The sequence below is a fragment of the Cavia porcellus genome, unplaced genomic scaffold (genome assembly GCF_034190915.1).
Source record: "Cavia porcellus strain 051 isolate PalLab524CR breed Dunkin Hartley unplaced genomic scaffold, mCavPor4.1 scaffold_1, whole genome shotgun sequence".
Lineage (NCBI taxonomy): Eukaryota > Metazoa > Chordata > Mammalia > Rodentia > Caviidae > Cavia > Cavia porcellus.
In genome coordinates, this window is record NW_026947484.1 from 96,351,186 (window position 1) to 96,371,175 (window position 19,990).

The window sequence follows — 19,990 nt, forward strand, 5'->3', positions numbered from 1 at the left end:
CTCATCCAAACAGAGGTAAAGGATTAGAGGTGCTGAGCGACTTTTTGTGGGACATAGAAGATGACTCACAGATCTTTGTTTCTTCCTAGGAACTGCTCTACCTTCTGAAACAATACAATAATGCACTCAAGCATTCCATTCTCTGGCCTCTATCTTCATTTTTGTTTCCTAGACTTCCCTCCAGAAACCATAAGATCTGCTCCTTAAAGTTTCTCCTCATGCAACTTTTGTTCTTCCTCTTTCTACAGTAATGCTATGGGCTGAATTATGTCTTCCCCAAAGTCATACGTTAAAGTTCCAAGCCCAGGACTTCAGAAGGGAACAGTAATTAGAGATTAGACATTTAGGGAGGCAAGTTAAAATAAGCACCCAGGGTGAGGACTAAATTCAACAGTGGTGTCCTTATGGAAAGAGGAAGAGAATATAGCACGGAGAAAAGGCTGTGTGAGGACAGAGACCAGGCCCATGTGCAAGCCAAGGAGAAGCCTCAAGAGTGATCACCATCTGCTGACACATTGATCTTGGGACAGTTAGTCTCCATATCTAAGAAAATAGATTTCTATTGGTTAAGCCCCCAGTATGTGTTGTTTTGTTATGTTAATGTCTTTTTCACTGACTTGAAGAAATTCACTATCCATTTTTTTTATTTTATAGAAAAAATTTAAAACAAAGTATCGTAACAAAATAACAGGTGAATATCAATAGTTAATATACGATATGTTGTTATCTTTAAAGTAGTTGCTCAGGGTACAAGACATAGGCACAAAAATTTTTCCAATTGATATTAGCACAAACTTTCATTTTTAATAATCTGTGAGACACTAATAATATAACTTTCATTTTTCCCTTTTCCCTACTGTCCTTTCCCCTTTCACCCACTGTAGTTCCTTTTTCCTTTTAAATAATTTCGCTCCACTTCATAACATCTATTGTGTTAGACCTTATTTACTCTTTCAGTTTCTCTACAAACAAGACAATATGATGTTTACTCATGGAGTCTTATTTCACTTATGAATATCATCTAAAGTTGTATCCATTTACCTGTAAAAGTTTCCAGTCTGTCCTTCTTTTTGGCTGAATAGTGCTCCATTATATAAAAATACCACATCCTTTTAATCCAGTCTTCAGTTGGGTATTAGGATTGTTTCCAAAATCTAACTATTACAAATATTGTTGCTATAAACTACAGTACCAAAGCAGACAAATGCAGAGTTTTCACAGCATATAAGCTTAGATCCACATGGTTTTCCACCCATTGATCCTGATATTTATGGACCTTGGAGGAGGAAGTTCTTAGAGCTGGCCTCAAGTCTCAGAGAAGACGGCTCTGTGCAGATGTTTTGGTATCTGAATTGCTAAGCCATAAGGGAAGTCAGCCAGGAGGTCCACTGAGAAACATGCTGGAAGCAAAACACAACTGCCAGTGACAGCAGTGCAGCTGACAGTAACACAAATTTAAAACAAAGCTGTTTCCTTCCTTTTCCTCCCCCAAAACCTTACAGTCATTCTTTGTATATTGCATCATAATGGAATAGGACCAGTCTATTGAGGAGAATCTGACTTATGGAATCAGAACACAGCACATAGAGCAGAGTAGAAATGAGTAGGTTTGGAATTACAAGGAAGAAACAAGCCACAGACTGTTTGCAAAACATATCTAGAAGGATGAGTATCTCAAGTATATAAAGAATGCATAATACTGCAAGAAGATAAACACCTCAATTAATGGGAAAAGAACTGAACAGACAACTAATCAAAGAGGATATACAAATAGCAAATAAGCATTCTAAAAGATTAATCACTTGAAATTAGGGAAACACAATGTTAAACAACAGTGGAATGCAACTCCCCACCTTAGAATGGCTCAAATACCACCACCCCAAAAGTCTGAAAACAACAAATGGTGGTTGTCATGCTTGACATAGGATGTTAGAAGCAGAGTCATGGGTGCAGAAAGAATTTGCCAGCTGTCTTTTACTTTTTTCATTCATTGTTGAGACAAAATACTTAACACCCAAAATGAAGGAAGGCAAGGTTTATTTGTTAGAGTTTTTGGAGGTTTCAGTCCATACTCAGCTGACTGTAAGGCAGGGTGGCATGGCTGTGGGACAGCCGTTCATGGTGGCAGCAGCAAAGTAAACAGGGCAAACCAGGCAAAACCATGCCTCCTTTCTACCCTTACACCGTATGTCAGTTCTGCCCCTGATCGGCTGCACCATTCACATTGCCAGTTCCAGTGCAAGACAACAACAAACAGTGGCAAATGCTAGACTTAGCCACCTCCATGATTAAATTAGGCTTGGAGGGGCTATCTAGACATAAACCATAATAACATCAATAGTCAAGAAATATAGAAAAGTTGAAAGTTTATTGTTGCACTGCAGAAAAACACTGGGCAAGTTCAAGAGAGGACTGCTGATTCAGAATGGAAGATAGATTTTTATATTTGATTTTAATATAAGGAGGTGTCTATAAACATCATTCAGAAACACTTTCACCAGGTCATGATGGTTCTATTGTCCATCTATCTCAAGTATTGTTTGAGGGCTGAATAATGTTTTATTTGGCAGAGTCTAGTGCCTCTGGCTTTGCTAGAAACAGTCGTACCAGGTAAAATTAATTAACAAATATGTAAAGCTTGACCAATATTAGTGGTGAAGGGGATCAGAATAAAATATGTATGTTTGTGTAGTACTTTTAAGGGACTTTTGATGTGTTTGGATAGGGGAAGATATGACATTCTGTAAGGCATAATAGTTATATATCATCTAGTGACATATGTATAATTCTATACATATCTTACAAGGTAGAAAATTAAGAGTCATTGATCAACTGCAATGCAGCCAAAAACAATGATAAAATAGCCATGATTCTTCACAGTCATGAAAATTCAGAAAAACAGAAACTCACAGACTGTGGAGTGAAAATGTTATAGCCATACTGTAAGACACTTTTGGAGCTTTTATATAGCTAAATACAGTCTTACTGTATTATTGAACATTTACATCCTTAGCCATTTACTCCACTGGTTTGAATAAGTATGTCCACAGAAAAACTAGAGTGCTCCAAGCCTTCCCTGCCAGTTGGTGCCATGCATGGGCCGCGGTGGGGAGAACCAGACGAGCCTTTTCCCATGAGTCAGTGTCATTTGTAGACTGTGAGAGAGGAGAACAAGAAGCCAAGCCTTCCCTGTGAGTTTGTGCCATGTGTGGGCTGCTAGGGGAGAACCAGACACTAGCCTATTCCAGTGTGTGGGCTGGGAAAGAAGAGCCAATGTGTGTGTCCCCAAACCCCCTGTAAACATCCAGCTGATCTGGAGAAACAAGCTGGGATGATAGCTACTGAGGTAAAATACAACTTAATGGTTTTGGTGTTTAGTGTTGCACTAACTTTGCAGGTCTAAAACCAGTAGTCTGACCATCTATTCAGAGGACAGCAATATGCAGTGTAGCATCTATGGGGGAAAATTCCTTCTGACGATGGTAGCCATTGTTAATTCTCTATTGTTTTGAAGTTCTGTGTCATTTTCATTGTTTTGTTTGGTTGGGTTTTATTCCGCTTTGTGTTGGTTGATTTTATCATGGGCAGCTATTTCAAAGATAACAAGATATTTTATGGTAGCCATTTTGAATTGACTCCTGTCTTGTTTTGAAGTCCTTTATTGTGTTCATTGTTTTGTTTTTATTAGTTCTATTATGTTCTGTTTGATCATTAATATATCTAAAGATAAACTTTTCTGAAAACAAACAAGAGGCACTATGGTAACCATTTTTGATTTCCTATTATCTTGTTTTAAAATCCTGTATCACTTATGCTGTTTTGTTCTGATTGGTTTTATTCTGTTTTATTTTGCTTAGTTTTATTCTCTTTAAAATAAAAGTTAAAGAAAAAATGCTATGGCTGCACGATGCATAGCCATTAAATACTTGAATGCAACAAAATGACTTTTATACATGAAAGCATATTTCTAGAATGGGTACTATTCAGGAATTAAAAAGGAATGAGCTATAAAGCTATACCTATAGGCAGTGAAATGGAGACATCTTAAATGCATATTGCTGAATTAGAGAAGTCCATGGAAGCATAATGGCACACAACTATCACCAAAGATTGTGAGAAACCAAGGTAGGTTTCATAAATTCAAGCCCATCCTGAGCAATTTAGTGACTTAGCAATGCCCTGTTTCAAAATAAAAAGGGTTGGTAATGTAACTTACTGTGAAGGCCTTGGGTTCAATCATCATTACTTACAAAAAGTCCATGCAAAATGTTCACGTACTGTATGATCCCACTTATATGTCATATAACTCCAAAATGAGAGAAGTTTGCAAGAATAAGGGCAAAAACTGTACAAAATACTGGACTATAGTTGATAATGTGTTTTATTTCCTCATAATGGTACTGATTTACAATTCCAAAACGACTATAAAAGTATACTGACATTAAACAAGCATTTAAACTGATGGCAGATAGTGGGACCCAGAGTTTTTCTCATTAAAGCAGAAGGATACAGCTAAGCAATGGGAAAGAGTATAATGATTCATTTATTCAAAACTTCATTTTACTATCTTAGTATTATATACATGCTGTATCCTATATCTAAATACTAAATATAAATAAATTTTAGCTATTATGTACATTAATAATGTGGTTGACTAATTTTTTATTATTATAAACATTTCATAACATTGGTACATATGCAAAAAAATTCTTTGATTCCTTGGATTTTTCACAATTAAATCTATACCTCATCACCACTGTTGAGCATCAATTTCATGAAAATCAAATTCTTGGAGATTAATACACTGTATAAGCACATTGAAAGTAATATAGTCTTAGACAATTCCTATGATATAGGGAATTTGTTTTCCCCAATATCTAAAGCAAGTAATAAAGTGAGATGAAGAAACATGTAATAGCATGTAATAGCACCCAACAATCAAAGGCAAAGAAGTAAGAGAATTTGTGTAATTTAGATTCAAAGTATATTTTGAAACTTAACAGAATTCCCAAACTTGAAACTTAATCACCTACCTATACCGTGAATACAGAATTGTGGACTGAGTAGAAATTCAGCCAAGACTATGTGTGATCTTCAGTAATTCACTGAATCTCTGAGCTACCCTTGTTCTCAAGTATAATATGAGGCAGAAATACTTCCAGAATTGTTGTATTAAACAATTTAAGCATTTTAAGTCATTTGAAACATAACTTTTATAGTTTTTAACAAGAGATGGAATAGATCACATAGTACAATATGTATGAAAGAGAATATAAATATGTGGAAACTGTCCTATTTTTTCATATTTATATCATAACAGTGAACTGACCCCTCAGTGACTATAAAATGTGGCAGTCTATGATTCTACTCTATTCTGTTTTGTTTGATAGTATCAAGTTTGAGGGTATAGGCAAATTACTTTGAAGGCAATAAGATTCACTATGATGCCCATTCTGGTTTGACTATTATTTTCTTTTGAAGTCCTGTAATGTCTCCAATGTTTAGGTTTTATTGGTTTTGTTCTGTACTGTTTTGTTCATTTTTATTATACCTGATGATATAGGCAATTCTTTTTACGGTAGCAAGAGGCATTACGGTAACCATCCTTGATTACCCTGTATTCTATTTTTACATCATGTACTATGTCCATCCTTTGTTTTGACTGACTCTGCTTTGTTTTGTCACAGTTGGTTTTATTCTCTTCCCCCCCAAAAAGTAATAAGAACTGTGGGTGTAATAAAACCCCAAATGTGTAATTGTTGTTGTAAAAAAGAGGAAAAGAAAGTTTTGCAGTCTCACTGTTTGAATGTCACTTTGTATGCTTTAATTTTGTAACTTGAACAACTATTTCTAAGATGACAATATGTAATCTATTAAGTAATGATTTCTTACTGTTTATTTTTTTAAAATTTTGTATTACTTGTACCCTTTTACTGTTTTGTTTTTTTTTCTTTAAATAAAAATTTTTTTTAAATGTGGCAGTCCTAAACACATAGAATTCATAAAGATGTCCTGAAGAATAATACCCTTCACATTGGAAACACTTGATTTTTATATTCACTTACAAAATGCTGGTTTGCTTAAATATCTGGAAGATAACTGCGTTAGCTTTTTATCTATAATGAAATAACTATATGAGGTAAAAATAGGTTTGGTTGGTTCATAATTCTGAAGATTCAAGACCAAAATTGGGCAGTCCCATTGGCTTGTATCTCTGGTGAGGACAGTGTGTGAGGGCGGGAGTGCCTGTGGGACAAATGCCCCCATCTCACACAGCTGCTCACACAGGGACAGTGGACCCAGGTCCCACTATCCCGTTTGAAGCTATGCCCCCAGTGATCTAATATCGGGTTCTCTCCTAGATCCCCAATCTCCCAAACCAGTGTCCGGCGGAGGTTAAATAAAAAGAGACAAACTATGATTTTTAGGGCTCCAGGAGGGTCAAAACACTTTAATTAAGCTTGAGGCTTCAAGAGTAAACACAAAGGATTCTCTGGGTCAGTCCACTTATATTAGGACCAAGGACCAAGGGCAGAGAAACTGAGGAAAGTGCAGGCAATGAGCAGGACCTTGGGAGTCACTTCAAGGAGGTCTCCAAGTGATGAATCAAATCAATTCAGTAGTACAGTCTTATCATTAAGACATGGTAGAAGTGAGACTGTAGGAGTAATCTTTGCAGCTGCAGTCTCTACCTTGTTAATTGGGGTTGGAGCCAGAGTGTCCGCAGCTGTGACCTTGTCTTGCCCTTTGAGGTATCTCTGGCCTCACAGGCCACTACAGGCCTCAGCCAGGACCAGTGATTCATAGAGGTTACTATGAATGAGCTCCCGTCGCCAGGCAAGGAGCCTAGGCCTAGGACAGACTCACAGATAAATACAGAAAGCCAATTAGTAAACTTTAAATCCTGCTCAGAGCCGCTTCATAGTGGTCTCCAACAATCTAAGTGACTCTTACCAAGGTAGCTCTACTTTATAAAGGTCCACGGCACATCCCAGTACCACCACCATTCTAAGGACCAAGTCTTTCCATATGGACCTTTGAAATTCATTTAATATTCAGATGAAAGCTTCTACTAAAGCAGGGCTGAATGATATAAAATTCGTTATGAATTCTGATGCCTCACACATTTCCTGTTTTTCTTTGCTTTCTTGAATCCCTTTCCTCTGCTCCTAATAGTCTCCTCTTTCCTCATTGGAGATCTCTTAATTCCCTTTTCATTAACCTGCCCTGATTATTCATAAAGATGCTTCCCTGTTCCCTTTTGGTTTCTGGTCTCAGTTGTCAATCACAAATTGAAAACAAAAGCTGAAAGTTCTAGGGTTTTCAGAACCTAGTGTACGACAGATTTAAAAAGTGTTGTGAAAGTTTTTAGAAACGGAGCGATTTCCTTGTTGTAATGACGTAACAGTAGAAGAAACAAAAAAAGGAACAGAAAGCAAAATTCATTTTACCCTGGGCGTTACTGAAATATTTAGAGGCACAGCGCCGCCTACTGGAAAATATGAACAAAGACAGAGGAGTACGAGTCTGAAGAATTGATTTTTTTTTCTGTTTTTTCTTTTCTTTTTTTTAGTACTAACCGTAAGAATTGATAAAGTAGCTTTGTATTTAAGAGTGGGAAAATTCATCTCGGGATGACCTCTGTCGGCAACAGGCAGCTATGTGAAAAGAGAGAGGATCAAAATGTGTTTCATAACTTCTCCCAGCTCATTCAGCTTGCTTGGATAATCACTTGTTTACTTTGGTGTGCTGACAGGAGTGGATGGGAGGGCCTGACCATCTGGTTGCAGAACTGCAGGGGCAGTCAAAAATGTGTTGGTTGGTCTATTCACTATTTAGAGGAATTTACCAAACTACTGGTGCTTGATTACTAGAATTGCATCACATTGTTTGACTTTGTGTTCAGGAGAGAATTCTCTACTCATTCACACTGAATCATGACTTTGCATCCCTTCCTCTCTGAGCCACAGAAAGAGAACACAGATAGACATAACTAAAGGAATTTCAGTGAAAATAATCATTACCTAAAAACATCTGTGAGCCATCTACTGGAACAAACAATCAAAACATTGTGATTGAGGAACTTAATTAAACAGTGAGCATGAAGTCAGGTAAAAAGACTGGCCTCAGTTCCCACGGGATCTCTTAGAACTTTGCCTTAGGTTAAAGATCCAAAGTTCAGACCAATGCCCTCCAAACTGCAGAGGGAGGTGGTGTTTAGGAGACTGACATTTATGTTAAATGATTTTTGTCTTTTTTTCCCTTCTGCTCTATCAAGAGGGGACGAGTTTTAGGAACAAGGAATACACATTTTTGGACTTACCTTGCTCTCTTATTGTAACTGCCTAACACTTCATTCATTGGTTGCTGTTTCCTTTTAATGTAACTCTTAGTTTTTTATATTACCATGTTGGGCTATAAGAGCTGTGTGATTTAGCTAAGTATTGTCATTTTCCTCTGAAAATCTCTATGGCCACATTTTGTTCTGCATCTCAGAATAATGAACTTCTTTAAAAGGCAGAAATGTTGCAAAATCAAGCATGGGGTCCTAGGTTCCGGGATGCCAGTGGGGCAAATGAGCCCGTGTTGCAGCAAAGCCAGACACTGTCCCCCAGAGGCTCCGGTGGAACACTAAGGAGAGGATTTTAGGAAGGTGGTTTGCTTATGGGTAAGCTGCATGAGCTGGCTCAGGCCCCAGCTGTGCAGCTGAGTTTTACCAGGGTTTTACTAGGGTCAATAGTGAAATTGTAAAGGAGGCCACACCTTGCCTCTTACTGTCTGCCAAGCTGTACTTGCCATACCATAGGAGCCAGAGATGTCCCACTGGATGTCTTGCTCACACAAATACACCGGGAATTAAATTGTTAACCGAGCATATACTAATATAAGATAAAAGATAGATAAATCTTGGGTTACTTTAGTTGCTTGTACCTGTGTCTGAGTGAACAAAGACAGGATGAGCTGGATGCTGGGGGCTCTCTACAGACTAAAAGCCAGAGCCTGCAGGCTACCTGCCTGTTAAACCAACTCTGTGTCGGTTTCTTTCTCATGCTCTTTCACCCCTGGGTCAGGGTGAAAAACTAACAAGATTAGTTCCCTACAAGTGGCACTTAGTGAGAAAAGACAGATTAGGCTTGTCCTCCACAACTTGCACCTGGAGACAGGAACCTGACACCAGCAGAGCATAGGCTGGTTCACTACAAGTGGCTTCAAACAGGGACACTGGGGGCTAAGGGAAGAACGTGGGACTTGGGAGAATCCAAACAGGGAACTGAAAAAGCCTGGACCCAAGGAAAAAATGGCTGACTGTAGGAAATTCCCTCCGGCAGAAAGCTCCGCAGAAAAGAAAAGAAAAAATGTGAGCACATAGAGAGAACTTCCAAAAAAAAAAGGAAGTGAGAAAAAAAAGCAGCCTGAATAAAAAAGGTCAAAAGGGGAGGGGGGGGGTGAGTGCAAAAAACTTTCTCAAACAAAAGGGAGAAGGGAAAAAAATGAGGTCACGTACAAAACAAAACAAAATTTTCTCAGCCAAAGTAATAGAACAAAGTTAAAAACTAAAGCAAAAGTAAGTTCTTCAAAGTTAAAAAGAAAGTGAATGTGTCAAGGGCTAGAGAAATGGGGCAGAATTTGTCAAATAATGGCTTAGATTTTTAAAAAGTAAAAAAAATAAGATAGCAAGAGAAAGAGAGAGAGAGAGAGAGAGAGAGAGAGAGAGAGAGAGAGAACGAATCACTGCTAGTTCAGAAAAGATCCTGGCGAGTAAGAGATCTGACAGTACCTCCCATAAAGAGGTGGTTTTTCCTTCTGATGTGTATGAGCCAGCAGTGTATAAATATTGCTATATTGTGCCAATTAAGAAACACTGCCTCAATGTTTTTAAAATTTGGGTCAATGGGCCAATAGCAAGATATTGTTAAAATTTTACCTTACTGAGTAAACAGCCCCTGGCCAGTAGCCCGTCTATATTGTGTTAATATTTTGTCAACTGAAGCAACAAGAGTGTGATAGTAGATTTAAGACTGCATATTAGCAGGCAAACAGTCCAGTATTGTTGACATTCTGTGTCTTGGATCAACTGCCTAATATTATTACAATGTGCATCAATGGCAAACAGCTGAATATTGTTAAAATTATGTGTCCATGGGACAAAGACTCCTATGTATGGACCAGCAGTCCACATACATTATGTGAATATTGAGTCAAATATTGCTGGCCAGTATCCTACGTTTATGAGGCTAATATTGTGTCAATTAAATTGGATGAGTTAGTATTTTTAAAATTATGAATCAGTAGGCCAACAACCTGTTATGGTTTGTGTCTGGATGTCCCCCAAAAGCCTCATGCAATCATGGGGCTTTTGAAGGTGGGGGTATGGGTCTTTTGAAGGTGGCTGAATCTGGTGTTTGTGATTGGTTCACTGTCTAGTGCTGGGATTGGCCATGTGAGTGCTGCACCCACTGTGGAGCAGATACAATATACAATATTTGCCTTTCATGCTCTTGTCTTCTGCCCCCATGAAGTATTGCCCCTGTGCCATATCCCTCTGCTGAGTATGGACTGCTGAGTATGGACTCTGCTGAGTAAGCAAAAACCATAAGCTAAATAAATCTTTCCTTTCTTCATTTTGGGCATCCAGTATTTTGTCTCAGCAATGAGAGAAAAGTAACCAAGATGTAACCCAACATTTTTAAAGTTATGTCTAAACAGACCAACAAGCCCAATGCTGGCAAAAATGACAAAAGCCAATGTATATAAGCCAGTAGTCATGATAAATATTGTATCAATATTGTGTAAAGTGTCCAGGCTAGCAACCCATATGTCATAGATTAATATTGTCCCAAAAGTGGGAAAATCAATGAGGCAGCATTTTTTAATTCTTTTTTTTAATCGGTACCTGGGCTCAAACTCATGACCACATGCTTGCAAGGCAGGTGTTTATGCTGCTGAGCTAAATCCCCAGCCCCTAGGCAGCATTTTTAAAGTTGTGTGTAAGAGGTCCAAGATTACAATACTGTCAAAATTATGAGTCAGAGAGTGAACATACCAATACTTTAAAAAAGTGGCCAACAGCCCAATATTTTTGAAATACTGTGTCAGTGGGCCAAGAGCTACTGTTTATGTACCAGCAGCCATGAGGCATAGTGGGTCAATGTTATCTAAGGGGTCAAAGCCACAAGTTCATGTATATTGGGATAATATTGTGTCAAGTAAAGAATAGTGAGTGTGAAAGTATTTTTAAATTTGTCAGAGGACTGACATTGCATGAATGGGGATCTTGTGTGTCAGTGGGTAAACATACCAATATGTTCAGAAATACTGTCAGCAGGTGTACAGCTATTGATAAATATCGTGTGTCACTAGTACAACAGCCACTGCATGAGTCAGCAGCCCTGACAGATATTGTTAATACTGTGTAAGATGTCAAGGCCAGCAACTCACACACATTGAGGTAATAGCATGTCAAGTAAAGGAAGTGAATGTGGCAGTGTTTTAAAAAGGTGTGTCAGAGGCCCAACATTTCACCTATGTTACAATTCTGTGTTAGTGGTTGAATATTCTAATGTTTTTAAAAAAATTCGTGTCATAGGACAACAGGGCAATAGTGTTAAGATCCTATGTCAGTGACCCAACAGCCACTATATATGGGCCAGCATCCATGTTATATATTGTGTGAATATTGTATCAGGTGTCAAGGACAGCAACTCGTATCTATTGGGGTAATAGTGTGTCAGTCAAGTACAATGAGTCTAGCAGTATTTTTAAAATTGTATCAGAGTCCCAAAATGCTAAAAATGTTGAAAATGTGTGTCAGTTGGTCAGCATATCGATAGATTTTAAAATATATGTCAGCATTCCCAGAACCCAGTAGTGTTAAAATTGTGTGTTAGAGGGCCAAGAGTCACTTTATGTAGGCCAGCAACCCTGATACTTAGTGTTAGTATTGTGCCAGATTGTAGGGAGCCGAGTGACAGGCATTGCTGCTTCCATGCCTCTTTCTCCTATGGGCACTGCGTCTGCCTACATTAACCATAATCCTCTCCTGCTTACGTCACATATCTGGATGTGACGGTGACCCTGTTGTATTCATCTGTTTAACCTCTTCCTGTCCCAGCTCCCACCCTTAGCCTATAAAAGGTGTGATCATTTTCTAATAAACTGGAGGCTTGATTGGATTATCTCGACTTGCCTTCATCTCTTTTTGTCTCCCTTATGTCTTTTATTTAATCCCCGTTCCCCCTCCAGGAGTTTTGGATAGGTTGATCTGCAGGCCAGATCAAGTGGTGCCCAACATGGGGCCTCCTGGCATGGAGGAGTTAACGAAGGAGCCGTTCGAGAGACAACCGGCTTAAACTGAAAGTGAATGCAAATTGAACCAGAGACCTCGGCCGAGGAGTGAGCAAACTGAATCAAGGATTAAAGCTTAAAGCAACAGGACATTAAATTAAGTACCGAGACCTGTGCAGACGACTACCCAATGTCCTGCCCTAGTCACGGTGAGTGAACGGCAATCCCATTTCCCTTCCTGGACATGGGTCAAGTATTGAGCAAACACAAATTGTTCGTGGGAGGTCTTATAAAGGCATTAAAGACAAGAGGGATAAGGGTTGGAACAAAAGAATTATTGTAGTATTTTCCATTTATCCATAAGGTTTGCCTTAGAGGGTTCTATAGATACCAAGAGGTGGAATAGAGTAAGACATGCTTTAAAAGATCATTATAGAGTTTTTGGTCCAGAAAAGGTTCCTGTGACAACCTTTACATATTGGAATTTAATCTCTGAGCTGCTTGCCCAGAGGCATGCAGACCCTCAGGTTGAGGAGACAGTTGCACTAGGTGAGGCTGCCCTGCGCGACTCCGTTAAATCTACCTCAAAACCATCCTCAGAAAAATCTGAAGCCTCTGATTTCTCAGATGCAGAGGATGATGGCCTGTTAGAGGTCCTCGTACATGGTGATCTGCCACCACTTCCACCTGTTGACATGATCAGCAGGTCCCAGGATGGCAGCCCACCACTTCCTGTGCCTCCATGGCCAATTGGGGATTCATATAAGCCTTTAGACCCCGGCCTTTCTCAGGAGGTCTCTGATTCTCAGGAGGTCAACTGGGAACAACCAACACAACAAGCCTCTACATATTACCCTAACCCTGTTGCAGCACCAGCCGCTATTAGGCCATCCCCTGACTATGATGATGCACTCAGCATCTGCTCTCAACCTTCTAGCACATTAGTGGAATTAGAGCAAAGAAAAATGGATCTTTTAAAACAGATACAGCTAGAAAAAGAATGCCAAAATCTTTCAATTCAATTGCAGGCCCTCTGAGCTACACAGTTTTATAGTGTCCCTGAGATGGAGCCTGCCTCCAGCACGCCTTGTAGTGTGCTTAAAATGGTGCCTGCCTCTGGCAGCCAGCCTAAAATGGCTTTCCCAGTCACAGAGGCCTTTACTCCCCCACGGGATGTTGAAGAGGGCACTGAACCACAAGCTGTTAGGATGTACACACCTCTCACCATGGCAGCCTTAAAAGAGTTAAAGGTTGCAGTCTCTCAATATGGCCCGACTGCCGCCTACACCATTGCGGTTCTAGATTCTTTGACTCAGGGTTGGATTATTCCTAATGAGTGGAAAGACTTAGCAAAAGCCACCCTCTCTGGAGGCAATTATCTATTATGGAGATCTGAATTTTTTTATCAATGCGAGGACATAGCCAGAGATAACGCCGCACTGCCAAACCCCTGGACCCTTGCTATGCTTACAGGAACAGGAGATTTTGCCACAAAAGAAACCCAAATACAGTTTGATTCGGGCCTCTTTGCCCAGATTAATATGGCAGCCATTAGAGTGCGGAAATGGCTCCCCTCAGGAGGCGAGCCTACCTTATCTCTCACCCAAATAAAACAAAAGCCTGAGGAGCCCTTTTCGGACTTTGTCGATTGCCTCTTAGAGATGGCAGAACGTCTTTTCGGCTCCACAGAAACAAACTCTGCCCTGGTTAAACAATTGGCTTATGAAAATGCAACCTCAGATTGTCAGGCTGCAATTCGACCACATCACAAAAAAGAGGACCTATCGGGTTATATCCGCTTATGTACAGATATTGGGCCAGTTTATCAAGACCTAGCCATGGCTGCAACACAACAAGGTTGCATAGTTACACAACCCCTTTCTTGTTCTAAAAAAGATGCCGTTTGTTTCAAATGTGGCCAAAGTGGCCACACGGCTCGTGAGTGCAAAAGAAAAAATCAAAATCAGTCCTCTACAAAAAAAACCAGGCTATGTCCTAGATGTAAGCGAGGAGACCACTGGGCTAATGAGTGCAAATCCAAAAGAGATGTTCACAGTAACCCTCTTCCCCTGCAGAGAAACGGGTTACGAGGCTGGCCCCAGGTCCCCAATTCCGGACAAACCCGTGGGGCTCCAAGGTTTGTCCCAGCAAAAAATCATCCATTTCAGACCTCTTCAGGGCAACCCCAGGGAGTGCGGGGTTGGACCTCTGTTCCACCTCCAACACAGTATTAACCCCTGACATGGGTGTTCAGATCATGCCCTCAGGAATCTATGGGCCCCCTTCCCCCAGGACTTTTGGACTTATTATTGGACTTAGTAGCACTACACTTAAAGGATTACAAGTTCTGCCTGGGATAGTAGATAGTGATTACACAGGAGAAATAAAACTCATGGTTTCTCCCCTTGTCGGTGTCATACCAGTTAGGACAGGGCAACACCTTGCTCAATTGCTGCTATTGCCGTTGGCTCAAACATCTAACAAATCTGTAACTCCCTATAGGGGGAACTCCTTTCCTGGAGCTTTGGATGTATATTGGACCCAACGTATCTCCAAACAAAAGCCCCTCATGACTCTATCTTTAGATGGAAAAAGTTTCTCAGGCCTCATTGATGCAGGCACAGATGTTTCCATTATCAAAAAGGAGGAGTGGCCTACTGCCTGGCCTTTAGAAACAACCTTAACACACCTCCAAGGGATTGGACACTCAAAAAATCCACAACGCAGTTCCAAACAACTGGTTTGGAAAGATCAAGAAGGTAACCTTATGCCATAGAGAGTCTGCCTCTTAATTTATGGGGTAGGGACTAACTCTCCCAAATGGGATTAATTATGGGAAGCCCTAATAATGTTGTCACATTGCAAATGCTTAATAAGGGCTACCTGCCAAAACAGGGCTTAGGAAAAAATAACATGGGCATTACTGATCCCATCATTCCCATCCCTAACAATGCTAAAGTTGGGTTAGGCCATTTTTCTTAGGGGCCATTGACACCCCTGCTATCCATGCTAAACAAATTACATGGCTATCAGAAGAGCCAGTATGGGTTGATCAGTGGCCTTACCTCTGAAAAGCTTGCAGCCACACAGCAGCTGGTGTAGGACCAGTTAGATGCAGGCCACATTGTCCCTAGTAATTCCCCTTGGAACACACCTATCTTTGTTATCCGGAAAAGGTCAGGGAAATGGAGGCTGCTACAAGACCTTACAGCGATAAATAAGACAATGGTCTTAATGGGGCCCCTACAGCCAGGCCTCCCCTCATCCAGTGCCATTCCCCTGGGATTTTTTTAAATTGTCATAGATCTTAAAGATTGCTTTTTCTCTATTCCTTTACATCCAAAGGACCAAAAGCGTTTTGCCTTCAGTCTTCCATCAATTAATTTCAAAGCCCCTATGCAGAGATTTCAATGGCGAGTTTTGCCGCAAGGTATGGCTAATTCCCCCACACTATGCCAGTCTTTTGTAGCCACTGCAATACAGCCAGTCAGAGATGATTGGCCACATATCTATATTATTCATTACATGGACGATATCCTCTTGGCAGGAGATGATCAAAACCAAACCCTAAGGTGCTACCAGGACTTACAGGTTGCCTTACAAGAGGCTGGACTTCAAATAGCCCCTGATAAAGTACAGCTTACTGATCCATATACATACTTGGGCTTTCAATTACGTGGCACTCAAATACTCTCTTCAAGGCCCCAACTGAGGCTTGATGGCCTCAGAACACTTCATGACTTCCAAAAACTATTGGGAGACATTAATTGGCTCATACCATTTTTAAAACTAACTAAACATGATTTACAGCCCCTTTATGCACTGCTTTGGGGAGACATAGATCCAACTTCCCCCCGAGAGCTTACACCTGATGCCAGGAGAGCGCTCAGTAAAGTAGAAGAGGCTATTGCTCAACAAACTGTTTCCTTTATGGACTACAATGAGCCTTTACAGTTTCTCATTTTTAATACAAAGCTTTGCCCCACAGCAGTGTTCTGGCAACAAGCTCCCCTCATGTGGGTACATTTATCAGTCTCCCCAAAAAGAACACTTTTGCCTTATTTCCAAGCTGTCTCAGACCTAATAATTCAGGGTAGAAAGCAAGGAAAATGTTACTTTGGCAAAGAACCAGACATTATCATTCAACCTGTTACAAAAGACCAAATAGATTGGCTACTTCAGAGTACGGAAGTGTGGCCTATTGCCTTAGCTTCCTTTTCAGGGACTATTGACAATCATTACCCTCCAAATAAGCTAGTTGACTTTGCTAATCGTCACCCATTTATATTCCCTAAGGTCACAGCTTCGCAACCCCTTCCAGGTGAATAACACTGATGGCTCATCCTCCGGAAGGGCTGCTTATGTATCTCAAGACAATGTTTCTATCCTCCAGGCAGACACTTCCTCTGCACAATTAGCAGAGTTAGAAGCTATTCTTCCAGCCTTTGCTGCTTACTCTGACCAACCATTTAATTTATATACTGACAGTGCTTACCTTGCTCAGTCTGTTCCATTATTAGAGACTGTTGCTACCATATGTCATGCTTCCCAGCTGCAAATCTGTTCAAACAATTACAATGCTTCATACAGCTTCGCCGTCGTAAGTTCTTTATCGGTCATCTGCGAGCTCATTCCAACCTCTCTGGGCCTCTTGCCCAAGGAAATCATTTGGCTGATGTTGCTGTACAAGCACAGGTTTTTATGGCTCAGGACTCCAAGGTGTCTAAGGCCCAACAAGCCCATCAGCTACACCACCTCAATGCTCACACCCTCTGCCTCCTCTACAAAATTACCTGTGAGCAAGCCAAATTGTAAAAAATTGCCCATCTTGTGCTATCCATTTACCTGTTCAACACCTAGGAGTCAACCCTAGAGGTTTAATTCCTAACGCCTTATGGCAAATGGATGTTACCCATTTCAATGAGTTCGGCAATCTAAAATATGTACATGTCATTATTGACACATATAGTGGCTTCATTTTTGCCACCCTCCAGACTGGAGAAGCTGCTAAACACATTATAGCCCATATGCTGTCAGCCTTCTCAGTTCTGGGATGTCCTCAACAGCTTAAGACCGATAATGGCCCTGGCTATACCAGTACCTCCTTTGCTCAGTATTGTAAGAGCCTTAATATCCTCCACACCACAGGTATACCTTATAATCCTCAGGGACAAGGCATTGTTGAACGTGCGCATCGTTCCTTAAATTCACCATAGATAAAATAAAAAGGGAGACATGGTACCCCACCCGGGGGTCCCCTAGAAATGTCCTTTCACATGCTCTTTTTATTTTAAATTTTCTGACCCTGGATGCTTCAGGCTGCTCCGGTTTGGCATACTCAGACTCAAACACGGTTTGCATCTGTTTTATGGAGAGACCCACTAACCAATGTGTGGAATGGCCCTGACCCAGTCCTCATCTGGGGACGAGGTTCAGTGTGTGTTTACTCTCAACAAGATAGAGAAGCTAGATGGCTATTTGAATGCCTCGTAAAACAAGTAGACAGTTCTTTAAAGACCCCATGTAATGCCCAGGAATAATGTTATTTCCTGAGGCACAATCCCCTGTGCTCTCTTACAGGTAACACATCTCCCTGGAGCCTTATGCTGCCTAGTCAGCCTTCTCCTTGAGCCACACCACACCCATGGTGGATTTCAACCCCTGCCAAACAGACTACAACTGCTGACAGCCATGCACAGAACCCCATGACTGCGGAAGAGGCTCTTCTTGGTCTGGAGGAACATACACCAGCCAAATAGACTGCATCCAGCGTTATGCGAGGCATGCTCCAAGACATAGGAGAATGACTTCATACAGAGACACCAACAAATGGCTGTCAACCCCTTCTCCTCGATTTGGGGGGGGGGAGCTTTTCCCTTACCTAGTGCCCCTTTTGGGTCCCCTAACTGCCCTATTGCTTCTCATTTCTGTGAGTCCTTGTATTTTTCAGAGGATTATGATGTTCATTAATAACCAGATAGACTCATTTATGGCAAGCCCATTCAGGTACACTATCATCAGCTAGAGATGGCAGATCAACAAACCTACCGGGAAGGAATTCCCACGAGTGGCCCATATAATGATGCGGCCTAACTGCCCTGGGGCAATGGACAGGCAGTCAGAGACGGGCAACTAGGACATGCATGTTAATTCCAACGGCCACCTAAGACAGGCACAGGACCAACTGCTGTTCTGCAAGCCCATGACGGGTAAGGCCTGGTTGGGTTCATGCAATGAGGTCCTTGACCTAAGACAGACGCTATCCTCACAGGGCCTGCCATACTCTTAATTAAATAATATAAAAAGGGAGGAGATGTAGGGAGCCGAGTGACAGGCATTGCTGCTTTCATGCCTCTCTCTCCTATGGGCACTGCGTCTCCCTATATTAACCATAATCCTCTCCTGCTTACTTCACGTATCCAGATGTGACGGTGACCCTGTTGTATTCATCTGTTTAACCTCTTCCTGTCCCAGCTCCCGCCCTTAGCCTATAAAACGTGCGATCATTTTCTGAATAAACTGGAGGCTTTATTGGATTATCTCGACTTGCCTTCATCTCTTTTTGTCTCCCCCATGTCTTTTATTTAATCCCCGTTCCCCCTCCAGGAGTTTTGGATAGGTTGATCTGCAGGCCGGATCACCAGATGTCATGCCTGGTAACTCATGCATCTTGTGGTGATGTGATGTCAAGCAAATTAAGGTGTGTGCAGCAGCAGTTTTAGACTTGTGTGTCACAGACACGGCATTTCACTAAAGTTAAAATTATGAGTGAAAGGGTGAACATACCAATATTTTACAAAATATATATCAACAGGGAAACAGTCCAATATCATTGAAATCATATGTCAGTGGTAGAATAGTCACTTTCCATGGACCAGCAGCCCTGATGGATACTGTGTCACTGTTGTATAAGGTTTCAAAGGCAGCAACCCATATATATTGGCATAATATTGTGTCGAGTGAGAGTGGCAGTATTTTTAAAATAGTAAACTAGAGATCTAGCATTCCACTGATGTCAAGACTGTGCATCACCGAACATACCAATATTCTGAAAAATGTGTCAGCTAGCCAAAAGTCCCATATTGTGAAAATCATGTGTCAGTGGCACAGCAATCACTGAATATAAGTCAGCAGCCCTGATATATACTGAATACTGTGTAAGGTGTCAAGCCCAGTAACTCATGTACATTGGTGTAGTAGTTTATCAAGTAAAAGAAAATGAATGTGGCAGTGTTTTTAAAATTGTGTGCCAGAGGCACAGCCTTTCACTGATGTTAAAATTGTGTGTCAGTGCATGAACATACCAATATTCTAAAAAATATATGTCAAGGGACCAACAGCCTGGTGTTGTTGAAATCGTGTATCCATGTACCTGTCAATAGCCATGCTATATGGGCCAGCGCCCCGATGTGTATTTTGTCAATATTGTATAAGTGTCAAGGAAAGCATCCCATAATTATTGGACTAATTTTTTGTCAAGTAAAGAGAAAATGAGTCTGGCGGTACTTTTTAAATTGTGTCAGAGGCCAACAGTCCAATAATGTTAAAATTTTATGTCAGTTGGCCAACTACCAATAGTTTTAAAAATGTGTACCAACACTAGAACAGCCACCTCTTGTTAAAGTGTGTCTCACTGGACCAACATCCCTTTTATATGGGCCAGCAGACCACATACATTGTGTCAGTATTTTGTCAACTACTGTAG

General features: G+C 40.8%; 1 protein-coding gene across 3 annotated transcripts in view; it reads left to right on the forward strand.

The window, feature by feature from the left end:
• Nucleotides 1-18,872, forward strand: part of LOC106025487 (endogenous retrovirus group K member 6 Gag polyprotein-like) — a 33,589-nt gene extending 14,717 nt beyond the window's left edge. For 2 of the 3 annotated variants that reach the window (XM_063251984.1, XM_063251987.1), the window contains one exon: nucleotides 12,244-18,872. In XM_063251984.1, the coding sequence (XP_063108054.1) occupies nucleotides 13,350-14,519 (1,170 nt within the window). In that variant the 5' untranslated portion in view covers nucleotides 12,244-13,349 and the 3' untranslated portion in view covers nucleotides 14,520-18,872. Of the gene's footprint in view, nucleotides 1-89; nucleotides 4,268-12,243 lie in introns of those variants that run through there. The other variant, XR_010048443.1, reaches the window with a different exon arrangement.
• The last annotated feature ends 1,118 nt before the right edge of the window (nucleotides 18,873-19,990 follow it).